At 35.6% G+C, this 13,430-nt stretch overlaps 2 protein-coding genes and 1 pseudogene across 2 annotated transcripts; 1 reads left to right on the plus strand and 2 right to left on the minus strand.

Moving 5' to 3' along the window:
• Nucleotides 1-470: 470 nt before the first annotated feature.
• LOC110616928 lies at nt 471-3,575 on the minus strand (annotated as a pseudogene).
• Nucleotides 3,576-3,836: 261 nt separating this feature from the next.
• Nucleotides 3,837-7,655, plus strand: LOC110618309 (G-type lectin S-receptor-like serine/threonine-protein kinase At5g24080). The gene is made up of 5 exons (XM_021761465.2): nt 3,837-4,498; nt 4,954-6,290; nt 6,402-6,582; nt 6,693-7,146; nt 7,232-7,655. Exons 1-5 carry the CDS (start codon nt 4,254-4,256, stop codon nt 7,571-7,573), a joined length of 2,559 nt encoding a protein of 852 aa, XP_021617157.1. The 5' UTR covers nt 3,837-4,253; the 3' UTR covers nt 7,574-7,655.
• Nucleotides 7,656-7,980: 325 nt separating this feature from the next.
• LOC110618308 (receptor-like protein EIX1) lies at nt 7,981-10,929 on the minus strand. Its single transcript, XM_021761464.2, has one exon. The coding sequence runs from the start codon at nt 10,927-10,929 to the stop codon at nt 7,981-7,983; it is 2,949 nt and encodes a 982-aa protein (XP_021617156.2).
• Nucleotides 10,930-13,430: the final 2,501 nt, after the last annotated feature.

Below are 13,430 nucleotides of genomic sequence, written 5' to 3' on the forward strand. Positions count from 1 at the left end.
CTAGAACATTTGATGAGAGTTCTAGTATGTGTTTTACGTTTTCAGATATGATGCATGCACAGGTCGAGTCTTGATTCAATTATGATTTTGTTTTTATTGTTCGTGTGATTATGTATGAGATTATATCAGGTGTAGCAGAATGTATAGTAGGCTTGCTATAGATTCCGGCGACTTTAAATAAATATGAATCCTAGCACCACTAGCGGTCCGATCCCCGAGTCCTTACAATATCATACTTTACTTTTGGCCAAACTAACACAGTATATTACCAATTGGAAAAATTGCAGCTAGTTTTTGAACAGAACACCTCTTATGGTTATGGCTTTTGTCATGTAAAAAACAAAGAATTGTGAAAAACCACCATATACTTGAGTGGCTATGAGTCTATGGCATAAAAGCGACTAAGGTATCTGATCTAGAATATAAATGCAGTTAGATTTGTCATTAGCGGAGAAGGAAAATTGGAGACTGATACACACCAAACTATAGAGCTTGGTTTTGTCCCAAGAAGTACCTTTTTGGGAATGAAGCGATGACATATTTCTCACCAAACAGACTCTTTGGTATCGATCTAAATCTACCTAGGTATCCTCCACGTAGATGAGTCACCTGATTATCAACAGATTATTTGGTCTTTGTGAACTTCTTTAGAATAAGAATTCCTAGTAGCCCATGGTAAATGGAAAAATCTATCAACATGGACCTGATAAAAGCCTATAAACAATCACGTGTATTGTATACATGGCAGGAAAGACAATTTGAGTGTACCTGATTCAGAACAAGATACACAGTGTAATTTATCATTTCATGAGATCAAAGAATACATAGAAATTTCATAGGCTGTGCTGCTGTGAAATAGCATTGGTGCAAAACAGGTTCCTTGACTGAACAAATACTACACCCATCAATGCTCCAAGCAACAAAAGTGGTTTCATCCTCTGCATATTGAAGTAAACATGGCAAAAGCTACAGAGCTCAACCATGCATGAATATATCTGGTCAAAGAAGGGAGAAGGAACCCACGGAATATAATCTCCAGCCAAATGGGGGCACAGACTGAAACTGCAACAGCATATAGGATCATAGGCATAGGTCCTCATGCAGCAATTGATTGTTCAAAGCTTGAGACAGTGACAGGTGCGGATGGAAGTGGTGGCCACAGGTTGAAGTTCATCTGGAAGTGGTGGCCATAAGTTGAGTTTCATCTGATAGAGTCCACTGACCAGGGAAACACGAGGCACCCCAAAGCAACATCCAGTTGCCACTTTCCTTCAAGGCTAAACTTGAACCAGTCAGGAAGAAGGAGATAAAATCTTGTAAGGAGCAACGAAGGGTTGCCGTCCCAGCTAGAACTTCAGCCACATCAGTCAAGAGGCTGTACAGTGCTTGACCACTGTATGTCAAGGATTCCTTTCTGAACCCAGCTGTGTGAAGTAAGAATGGAATCCTGCTAATAACCTGGAACACTAAAAAATATGCTTATCAACTTTTAGGCATAATAATTGATAACTAGAAAACCAACTTAAAAACAAAACTCCATATAAAAGTAGCATTCATGTAGACTAAACAAGTTAAATGTAAAATTTATACCTTGCATGTATCTTGCAAATGCAATACCACAAAATATGCATTAAGCATTTGCCCCATTGGAAAACTTTTGAAATGAAATCTGGGAACCAAATTGAAACTGTATTTATGATAAAGAGAAAAAAAATTGGATTTCAATTTTATTTCTTAAGAAATTGCAGAATAACACAGAAGCTGTAATGACAGAAACAACCTTACCTATCAAATTTATCCAAGTACTGTGAGGAATGCAAACACTAAGCAGGCTTTTTTTGGTTATTGGAAGTTTCATTTATTGGCCAGTGCATGCTCACCAAGTTCAAAAAGTACAGCTTCTGTTGCACATGAAAACTCTCAGAGGATGCAATTTATATTCATTGTTTTCCTTTCAAACTCAATGTTAATAGATTTTGACTAATTTCAAATTAGCTCTTTCATTGGACAACTAATGACATGTTATAAGCAGGATACATACCAATGTTAAAATTATAAAGTTGATCACTTTTTAATCCTGCCAAAAGAAGGGGAAAGTAGGTAAGAAAGAGAAAACCTAGCTACAATCTTTTACTACTATATTAACCTTTACAGTTTATTCATCAAGAAAACCAACAGAATATTTTGTGCAAGCATTGTTTCCCGTAAACTTAATTATTTAGTTGTATCCAAGTGTAGTCTGAGGTTTTGTTTTCCCTCTCTCTCTCTCTCCCCCCCCACCTTTTTGTCCCTCTCTCTTTCTCCTTTCTCCCTCTCCCTTCTACCACCAAAACTAATAATTTTTATGTTTATTATAACACTTTCAGCATGTAAAAATATCATTTAAATTTATACTCACGTCGATTGGCCTCACTGTTACATCCTCTTTGCACATAAAAGGATAATGTGGACCATTTCAAAGGTGCCGCTTGATTAGACCGCTAGACCAAGAAGAACATTTACTAATCATGAGAGGAACTTGGGGAAAAACATTAACCAGTCAAATTGCAAGGTGCACATCAGCATCAGAAATATTCCACCACCAAAATAGTCTTTGCTGTCCATGGGACTGTCCAGGGTTCCGCACTGAAAAATACATCACTAACCTGAAACAATAAACCGACAAAATATTCATACATCTCACTTTCCTAAGAACAGTTTCAAGATCCCAGATCAAAATTATCCACGTAAAAGTACAAATATCTCCGCAAACAATATTCGCCTATACACTGAATATGAAAGTACCAATTGTATAAAGAAACTAAATCTCACCTTTAGAAGACTTGGTTCATCACCGACTCTTCCAATGGCCAATCATCCGTAAACTCAGACTCAGACTTTCTGGTGAAGTCTCTCGCTTCAAAAAGTATAAAGATCCAGACTTCTACAAGAAAGCAAGAACATAAAAATCATTTCTATTAAGTTTGTAGGATTTCTCCTCCGATACCATTCTTTTCTAAGTTTTATAATTTTATAAATTGACAAGGGAAAGTCGCAAAATTCTGCTGAAATTAGCCATAATCGGAATTAGAAATATATATTAGCTATCCATTTATAAAAATCAATATAATGATTTATCTATAAGGAAGCACCTTATTTGGAGAACTAGATAGAGAACTAGTGGCGTAAGAGCTTCCATTAAGTGAAAATGGTGTTCTTGTAGATTCAAAGCCCTAAGATCGACAATAGGAAGCAAGGTACAGAGCAGGGACGCCGGAGAGACAGAAAGCATGGTGGACGTAACGGAGATTGATTGGCTGAAATCCTTAGATCCAAAAAAAGGTGTAGCTGTGAAGTGTTAGGATTGAGAAAGACGAAGATTTTTTTTCGTTTTTTTTTTTTTTTCCAAATACGATGAAGAGATTACAATCTTGAAGATGTACTTTTTTTCCCCAAAGTAGAAGATGCATTTGACCTGACGAAAAACGGCGAGCAGATACGACGTCGTTGTAGTCCGATATCACAAGTACAACGGCCACGAGGTGGGTTCCTTTTTCGCGGGAACGTTAACAACGGCGCCGTTTCCTTCCAGAGTTTATTTTAGTATTTAATTTTTTTTTTTGATTTTTATGATTAAAAATGTTAAATTTATAAATGTGATTTAATGGCATATATGGTCCCCTGCAATCATGCATTATCATTTACAAGTAGCTAGCCATGTTTCAACAGGTCATTTTCTTGGTGCCACTTCTTGAAAAAAGAGTTATATGTCAATTTTGTTTGATGGAGCTCTCTCTTCTTTAATTTGTTGTCAAATTGGAGTAGCGTCTATAATACAACTTCATCATATGTGTGCGGCTGCATAACAATGTGATGTTACACATGGAAAATAGCATGCTAATTATTGATCACCAAGTCCACAAAACGCTAATTTCACAAGTTCAAGAATCTGAATTACGCATTAGGTTCTTTAGGTTTGGCCACAGCCTCGCAGACCCTGCAGTTTGGAAACCACAAAGCAATCAACACGTGCCATAAAGATCCACTTTTATCCATAAGCCGACCATTTGATTTCTGAGCTTTGTCAAAGTTTAGCTCACCCACCACAGGGTACGTGTTATCATTTTTTTCATTTTTCCTTCCCTTCGTAAGACTCTTTACTCTCTTCATAAGTTTAAATATTCAGCATGCATGGCTATTGATGTTCTGTTTTAGCTTTAGCATTTGGCTAGACAAGTTAGCCCTTCACTCGCTGGCCTCGCACTTGGCTGACCATGGCTGTTTCAGTATCTTCTTTGGTCTTTTTATTGTTGGTTTTAGGTGCGCTTGAGTTTTGTATGGCCAGCCAGATTGGTTTGGGTTCAAGACTGCTGGCCAAAGAAGATCAAGCATGGATTTCGGATAATGGCACCTTTGCATTTGGGTTCACTGGAGCAGACAGTAATCGTGAACAATTTCAACTCGCAATTTGGTTCGCAAATCTTCCAGGAGATCGAACCGTAATCTGGTCAGCTAATAGGTACGTGAATAACCTCTTGAATATTTTTTATACTACTTTTTCAAAAGATTATATACATTTCTCTTTATATAAAGTCATCTCTAGAATCTATATAAATAGTTCTTAATTAAAATAGCTCGTGTTAATAACATGATTACTCGAGTTAAAAGTGTAATCATAAAAACTGAAATGAACAAAGTGAGAAATTATAGAATTTTTGTTTTTTGAAAAAAAAAAATTATGATACTGTTAGTAACAATTGCGATGTTGCATAAGTCATGACAATAGTTAATTACAGATGAAGCTTTTGCATAGTGCTCACTCCCAACTCCTAAGCAGTCTTAAGTTTATCACTAGTAGCTAAAGTAAATAATTGGATCTTTAGCCTTTACAAAAGCTTTTGCAGGTAATATGATGATTAGTGACTTTATGCCAACACTTTGATTTTTGCTCAATGATCGTCTAATAATATATAGAAACTCCCCGGTCACCAAAGACGCTTCCTTGGAGCTGGATACCACTGGCAACCTCGTCCTCATTGATGGAGATACCACCATATGGATGTCAAACACCTCAGGTGCCGGCGTCGAAACAGCATCCATGACAGAATCCGGCAACTTCATCCTCTACACAAGCACCAACGACACTGCTTGGCAAAGTTTTGCACACCCATCAGATACTCTCCTCCCAAACCAACCTTTAACAGTAAATCTTGAGCTAACATCTCCAAAATCACCTTTACATGGCGGGTATTACTCTCTTAAAATGCTACAGCAGCCCACCTCGCTAAGCCTCGCATTGACATATAACTTGCCTGAATCTTATGATGCTTCCCCTGAAGCTTACGCCAACTATTCCTACTGGCCTGGACCCGACATTTCCAATGTTACTGGGGATGTTGTTGCAGTCTTAGATGAAGCTGGAAGCTTTGGAATTGTGTATGGCGAGTCATCCAATGGAGCAGTTTACGTGTATAAAAATGATGGCGACTATAATGGTTTGTCTTCTGCTACAAATCAATCAACTCGTTTATCAGTTCTTCGAAGATTGATACTTGAGACTAATGGGAATTTACGTTTGTATAGATGGGACAATGATGTTAATGGTTCTCGCCAGTGGGTGCCTGAGTGGGCAGCAGTGTCGAATCCCTGTGATATTGCTGGTGTTTGTGGTAATGGGATATGTAATTTGGACAAGAGCAAGACTAATGCTTCTTGTACATGCTTGCCTGGGACTTCTAAGGTAGGCAAAGGTATATGCTCAGAGAACTCATCATTGGTCGGAAAATGTGAGGCGGCAAACCTAAATCACACTTCTGAGTTTAGGATCGCTGCGATGCAGCAAACCAATTACTATTTCCCTGAATTTTCAGTGATAACTAATTACAGCGATATTCCCACAGTGTCCAAGTGCGGCGATGCTTGTTTAGTGGATTGTGAGTGTATGGCCTCTGTTTATGGGCTTGACGATGAGAAGCCTTACTGTTGGCTGTTGAGGAGCTTGGACTTTGGTGGATATGAGGACCCTGGCTCCACCTTGTTCGTCAAGGTCAGGTCGAATGGTTCCATAAGTCCAGCAGGAGATAAAAGGGGATCTGAGGAAAACAAGGGGAAGGTCTTGGTTCTGCCTATAGTTCTCAGCATGACATTTCTTATGGGCCTCCTCTCCCTATTGTTATATTACAATGTTCATAGAAGGAGATCTTTAAAAAGAGCTATGGAGAGTGCTTTGATTCTTTCTGGGGCTCCAATAAATTTTAGCTACCGGGACTTGCAGATTCGTACCTCCAATTTCTCGCAGCTGCTTGGAACAGGTAAGTAGTGGTTCCAACAACGTCTTTTCTCTTTGCCATTGAAACAGAGGAACTGAAGCAGGGGAAGTTGTTTCAGATAAGTTACAAATTACAATTACTTTGGTTTTGTAGGAGGATTTGGGAGTGTGTACAAAGGAATCCTTGCTGATGGGACTTTGATTGCTGTAAAGAAACTTGACAAAGTTTTACCCCATGGAGAGAAGGAATTTATAACTGAAGTGAACACAATTGGCTCCATGCACCACATGAACTTGGTTCGTCTATGCGGGTACTGCTCCGAAGGATCTCACCGGTAAGCAACATATATCTAAGCAATCACTCGAGCTGTTCTTCTAAAGCTCTGTATAATCTTAAAATGACTGAGACTATTATATCTGTGCAATTCTTGTTTGCTTTTGTCAGTCTTCTTGTTTATGAGTTCATGAAAAATGGGTCCTTGGACAAATGGATATTTCCCTCCTATAATTGCCGGAGCAGATTGCTGGATTGGTCAACTCGTTACCACATAGCCATTGCTACTGCACAAGGAATCGCATACTTCCACGAGCAGTGCAGAAACCGGATAATACACTGCGATATCAAACCGGAGAACATCTTATTAGATGAGAATTTCTGTCCCAAAGTATCAGATTTTGGATTAGCCAAGTTGATGGGAAGAGAACACTCACATGTTGTTACTATGGTAAGAGGAACTAGAGGGTATTTAGCTCCAGAGTGGGTTAGTAACAGGCCTATAACTGTAAAGGCCGATGTTTACAGCTACGGAATGCTACTCCTGGAGGTAATCGGTGGTCGGAGAAACCTCGACATGTCTTTCGATGCAGAGGACTTCTTCTACCCCGGATGGGCTTTTAAGGTTAAACATCAGAAACCCGAAACAATCTTGGTTAACTCTATCACTTTGTATTAATGAATGTGAAAATTGATTTAAAACTGTACAGGAGATGACAAATGGGACGCCATTGAAAGCAGCGGATAGAAGACTGGAAGGCGCAGTTAAAGAAGAAGAACTGATGAGAGCACTGAAAGTTGCCTTCTGGTGCATTCAAGATGAAGTGATCATGAGACCATCAATGGGAGAAGTGGTGAAGATGTTAGAAGGATCAATGGGGATCAACACACCACCAATGCCACAGACTGTTTTGGAACTAATAGAGGAAGGATTAGATCAAGTATACAAAGCCATGAAAAGAGAATTAAACCAGTTTAGCTCCTTCACCATCACTAGTCATGATCCATCATCTCGTGCCACTTGCAGTTATTCAACAATGTCGCCTAGATAGCCTGCAGGATTGCGTATTCCATGAAAATTTTTGCTTGACAACGCACATTAACCAAGGCAGAGTCCAAGTCCTTTTGTGGGCTGGAAAGTAGAAAATGTACTCGGTGGTCTTTTTAAGCCGGTAACTTGAATTTTCTTGCTCTGCAGCGTTGGGATTATCAGAAACGGAGTTTAATAATTGACATTTTAATTCTAATTAAACATGGATATGGAATTTTATAACGTTGAATATGACAAATGTATTAGTTAAAGTTTATGAATGTTGTAAATTTGAAATTTTAGTTACACTGTTGACTAGAAAAATAAACATCAATTCAAATAAAATTTGTGAGATGGGAGGCACAGTTTTCTATGGATCTTTGTATTATCTACCGAGTCTCACTATGAAACTTGACTGCCAAAGGTTAACTAATGGCCCGACCCCAGTCTCCAAGAAGGCCGTTGCACTAAAAAGCCCAGAACTCCCCAAAATCCAACAAAAAATCCACATCCCAGACCACCAAAAAGCCAATTCCTGAATTCGTCATCATCTTCTTGGTTGTCTTGGTCATCATCATTTTTCTGTCCAACTTGAGGCCTCTCCTCATCTGCGGGACAATTTCGTATAAGCGGTAGGCCGCAGAGATTCACATTACCAGCAAATGCAGAAGCATCTAAGCTTTGAAGCTGAGTGCTCGTTGGAATTCTCCCTGACAAGTTATTGTAGGAAAGGTCCGCATAACTCAAAAAATTTAGCTCAGCCATACTGCCAGGAATGTCACCTGATAAGCGATTTCTGGATAAATCAAGCCACTGCAACTGCTTCAATTGGCCAATCTCCTGAGGAATAATCCCAGTCAAATAGTTTCTTGATAAGTTCAATCCACCCACAGCTAGAAGACTTGTTATTTCCCTTGGAATTTCACCTGACAATTTATTTTCTGCAAGATTAATGATCCTCAGGAGCGGAAGATTTTTGTCAAACGTGTATGATCTTCCTTTCCATCCAATCAGGGCCCTATCCACATAGTTCCCTACAAACCCATTACCTTCTCCAGAAGATGTAGAAAACGTATAAACATAAGTGTTGTTGTTGTTGTCTAACTGATTTCTTGACATGTGGGTGAAATTCTTGAGGCAATTGGGTACGGCTCCTGAAATATTATTCATGGAGAGGTCCAACAGAAGAATATTCTGTAATCGACACAGCTGAAGTGGTATATTTCCATGGAACTCGTTAGATTGTAAACTGAAAAAGACCAATTGTAGCTGGCTTTCGCCGATCCATGCAGGTATTTCTCCAGATAGTCTATTATAACTAAGGTCCAAAAATCGCAGCCGACTGCAATTCTTTAAGGACAAAGGTATTTCTCCAGAGAAGCTATTATTACGCAAACCGAATGTTTGAAGCATAGACAGAGATCCCACAGAAGTTGGAATGTTTCCTGAGAAGTTGTTATCAGCCAAGTTTAGGACAATTAGTTGTTGCCCATTCCTGAAACAATCATCAGCAAGGACACCGGATAATAAATTATCTGAGAGGTCCAGGAAATTCAAAGCCCAGCCTATAACTTTACATACGGGAGAGATTGAGCCCATAAACTTATTTTTAGCAAGATTCAAGGATAAAGCATTGGAAGGAAGGAGGGGCAAAGGGCCTTCAAAGAGATTTGAACTCAAATCTACTCCTGGACTACCAATGAATTTTGAGGATAAATCTGGCACCACGCCGCTCAATTTGTTGAAAGAGATATTCAGAAAAAACAATCTGGGAGGTAGGTTCCAAAACCACTTAGGAACAGAACCTGAAATTTCAGCATCTGAGATATCCAGCACGGAGAAGTTTTTCTGAGTTTGAAGCCAGGCCGGGAAACGAGGCCCCAGCTTGCAGGACATAAGACCTATTACATCCAACTGAAAAGGAGGAAGCCAATCAGAGTTGAATTCCAAAGCCAGAGGATTGTCATTAAAGTATAATTCCTGCAATCGGGAGAGATTCGAAAAATGAGCTTCAGTAATCTCTCCTTGGAAAAAATTATGAGAAGCATACAAAAGCTCAAGCTCAGATAGGCCTCCAATGCTTTCAGTAAAAGTCCCATTTAATCTATTCCTAGCAATGCATAATATCCTCAATGATGGGAACATTGTAAGATCAGGTAATGATCCTGTCAGTTGGTTGCCACCCACATCCAATACAATAAGACCAGAATTTTGGCTGAAGCTTTTTGGAAAAGAGCCGTTTAGTTGATTACTAAAGACAATCAGTTCTCTCAAGGACGAAAATCCTGTGAAATCAGGCAGCGAACCATGAAGCCGATTCATTTCTAATTTCAGAATCTCCAATGAACTCTCTGCACATGCAGACAAATGCTCCAAAACCACAGGAAGTGGTCCAGTGAGCTTGTTCCCAGCCAGGTCTAGTGTACGTAACCTACAGAAATTTCCAAAAAGGCTTGGAATTGTGCCTTCAAGTTGATTAAAGGATATATTAACATGAACAAGGCTGCTATTCAAGCTAAACACCCATTGGAATACTGAAGAAGATAAATAGTTGGAAGAGAGATCAAGAACTGAAAGAGAAGTGGAAGAATTTGCATGGAAATTAGACAGCGGAATGATAGTTGCAATACCACAAGATCTCAGCTGCAATTTTGTTAGATATGGGAACTTGGTAACTATACGTGCCCAGTCGCTGCCATCACCGAGGCTATTCCCACTTAAATCCAGGGTCTCTAAATAAGAAAGATGAGAAAGCCAATCAAGTTTTTCAACTTTAGTAAACTTGTTGTAGCTGAGATCAAGGGACTGCAAGCTCGACAGGTTCCTAAGCTGATATGAGAGGGTTCCAGTGAAACCAACATTAGAGAAGTTGAGGTATCTTAATTTGCTCAGGGAACCATTGAAATCAGGGAGCAGTATCCCCTGGAAGTCATTGTAACTCAAGTCCAAATAATTAAGATGTTGCAACTCAAGCAATGAATGATTAATTTTACCTCTCAGGGGCTTGTTATTGTCACCAAGCTCGGAGTCGGAGACATGGAGATCAAGCATGGTGACATGACCAGTTTGGCGGCTGCACTGGATCCCTGTCCATTGGCAACAATTTCTCTTGCCTTCTTCACTCCCCCAAGAAGAAAGACGATCGTCGTTGTCTACAAGGCCTTGTTTGAAATTGAGAAGTGCTTGTCTCTCGCTATCTCTGCACTGAATATGACCTTCTCCAACTCCTAGGTTGAACCCAAGAGCTGGTAACGTGGGATCTACAAGCAGGACGAATACGAAAAAAGACCACATATGTGTTATGATCATGACGAAAACAATCAAGCCAAATGGTAAGAAACAGCACCAATCAGCAAGGGGAAGCTCAAGACAAGTCATAAGTTTTCGAGGCATTCAGATATATTTATAACTCCGAGACCTAGCTGCAAATTCTGGCTGATTGCTTCATGGGACCTACCCGGTTGAAGTTTCAAATTTTATGTTGTGGGTTTGGTCCGATTTGATTTTGATTTCACAAGCAGATTAGCTAGTTTCTATCTAAATGAATATCAGTTTTAATTAAATCAACAAAGATTAACAGCATTTTGATTAAATTAATTTTAAATTCAAATAAAATCGTAGCCATGTTTAACCAATAAATATGTATGAACGCGTCCTCACTGTTTCGTATTTGGACCAAAATGCTAACGCGTGTTGGTCAAGTGATAATAATCCAAGCCGATGGGAGATTATTGACAAGTCGATTGGTTCAGACATCTTTCAGATGAATTCAGACCGCCTTACTATTTAAGGACACGAAATTTCCCATCAAATTTATCCCACTAACAGGTTTTTGGAAAAAAAAAACATCTAGTTTATAGTTCATTTTTTTTTTTTAATTAATTGAAATTTAATTTTTTATATATATTTAATATCCGAAATATTCCTTACTAATTTCTTTTAATAATAATAGGAATTCTTCAACGTGGAAATTATTCCTTTACTAATTTCTTTTAATACTAATAATAATAATAAATTTGTTAAATTCTATAATAATAATTTTTTATTTTAATTATTTCATATTTCTGGAAGTCATATTTCTTTATATCATAATAAGAAATTTTTTTAAAATAAAAAAAGCATCAATTGTGTTTTTATCTTCATAATCAACTTTTTTGAAATGATTTTTAACATCAACATGCTAAAGCCTATTTATTATGATAAAATTATTTTTTAATACTCTTTAATTTTTTATAAGTTTATTCAATTTAGAATTATTTTAAAAAAAGACCAAATAAAAAAAACGTAGGAAGGACCAATGAGACTGCTACAATTGACAAGTGGTCAAGTCAACCGAGCAACTACGAGGGAGAATGAATTTCCAGTCTCGGAACGGAAAGGACATTTTCCTCGAACCATCCACTTCCCTGTGAAACCGAAACTGTTTTCTGAACAAGTACTTTTTTTAGAATAAATTAAAAAAGTACATTATATTTTAATTTTAAATTATATTAAAATTAATAAATTATTTTTTATATTTTTTAAATTAAATATTTAAATTTTTATATTTTTAATCCATCTAAATACAAGATTCTCCATTCATTTTTTCATTTCAAAAATAAATGGTTATTTAAATTTTTAAAAATTATTTCTTCTTCCCATAACATTTTTATTACACTATATAATATATGTAAAAAAATTTTTATTTAAAAATCTAAATTTTCTTTTTCTTTTTCATTCTCTCCTTTAAGAATAAATAATAAGTTAATAAATATCTACTTCAACCAATCGAATCTAGATTTTAAGAAGAATCGAAAATAATAAAAATTTTAATAAAACTGTAAATTTTGAATTAGATAACAACTTGTTTTAACATATAAAAATTAAATAATTTAAATATTTATAATTACTTAAATTTTATATTCTAAAAATTTATAAAATGATATTAAACTAAAAGTTTTAAATTATTTTGTGTTTGTATATACAATGAAAATAATTAATATTATATTTTTATTTATTTTATATTAAAAATTAAAAATAATAAAATTTAAAAAAATAGTAGATTTTAAATACAAAATCCATCTGTTTTAATATATAAAAGTTAAAAACTTTAAATATTTATAATTATTTAAAATTTATTTTTTTAAATGGTATAAATTAGAAAATTTTAAATTATTTTGATTTAGTATATATAAAAAAGGAGAATTTAAATTTTTAAATGTAAATTTTCTTTTTATGTGTTATACGGTCAAATAAGAATATTATGAGAGAAAAAATAATTTTCATAGATTTGATCGGCTGTTTTTCTTTAAACTAACAAAAAAATAAATGAGAGGGCGGTAGAGTTTAAATATTTAATTTTAAAAATATAAAAATTAATTTATTAATTATAGTATAACTCAGAAATTAAAGTATAATTTACCTAAATTAAATTAAGGTTTATATTTTAAACTCAGTGTAAAAAAAATCAATTTACTAATTAAACTTGTATATTTTTATTAACGGTTAAGTAAATCTTTATCCAATATAATTTTATTTTTTATAATTTAAAATAACAAAATTTAATATTTTAATTAATATAAAAATTAAAAATATATAAAAATAATAAATAATTTTGAAAATTATAAAAATGAAATTATATTATATAAAAATAATATTTTATTAAAAATATTTATTATTAAATTTGATTCTTAAGCAAAAGTATATGAGACTTAATTGTGGTTTTATTCGATTATTATACAGTAATTTAATTAGATTTATTTTATTTTTTATTACCCTTAAATATTAAAATATATTAAAATAAATACATCTCATATTTTAATATAATTTAATTAAATTTTATTAAAATATTAAAAAATATAATAAGCTTGACACTCAAAATATATGTATAATATATTTAA

Source organism: Manihot esculenta, chromosome 6 (genome assembly GCF_001659605.2).
Source record: "Manihot esculenta cultivar AM560-2 chromosome 6, M.esculenta_v8, whole genome shotgun sequence".
NCBI classification, from domain to species: Eukaryota; Viridiplantae; Streptophyta; class Magnoliopsida; order Malpighiales; family Euphorbiaceae; genus Manihot; species Manihot esculenta.

What these genes read in the sequence shown, in the direction of transcription:
- LOC110618309 (XM_021761465.2), top strand. Translation starts at nt 4,254, where the DNA reads ATGGCTGTTTCAGTATCTTCTTTGGTCTTTTTATTGTTGGTTTTAGGT. An exon ending in CTCGCAGCTGCTTGGAACAG is followed by an intron (nt 6,291 to 6,401) that starts GTAAGTAGTGGT and finishes TTGGTTTTGTAG; the next exon opens with GAGGATTTGGGAGTGTGTAC. An exon ending in TGCTCCGAAGGATCTCACCG is followed by an intron (nt 6,583 to 6,692) that starts GTAAGCAACATA and finishes TGCTTTTGTCAG; the next exon opens with TCTTCTTGTTTATGAGTTCA.
- LOC110618308 (XM_021761464.2), bottom strand. Translation starts at nt 10,929, where the DNA reads ATGACTTGTCTTGAGCTTCCCCTTGCTGATTGGTGCTGTTTCTTACCA.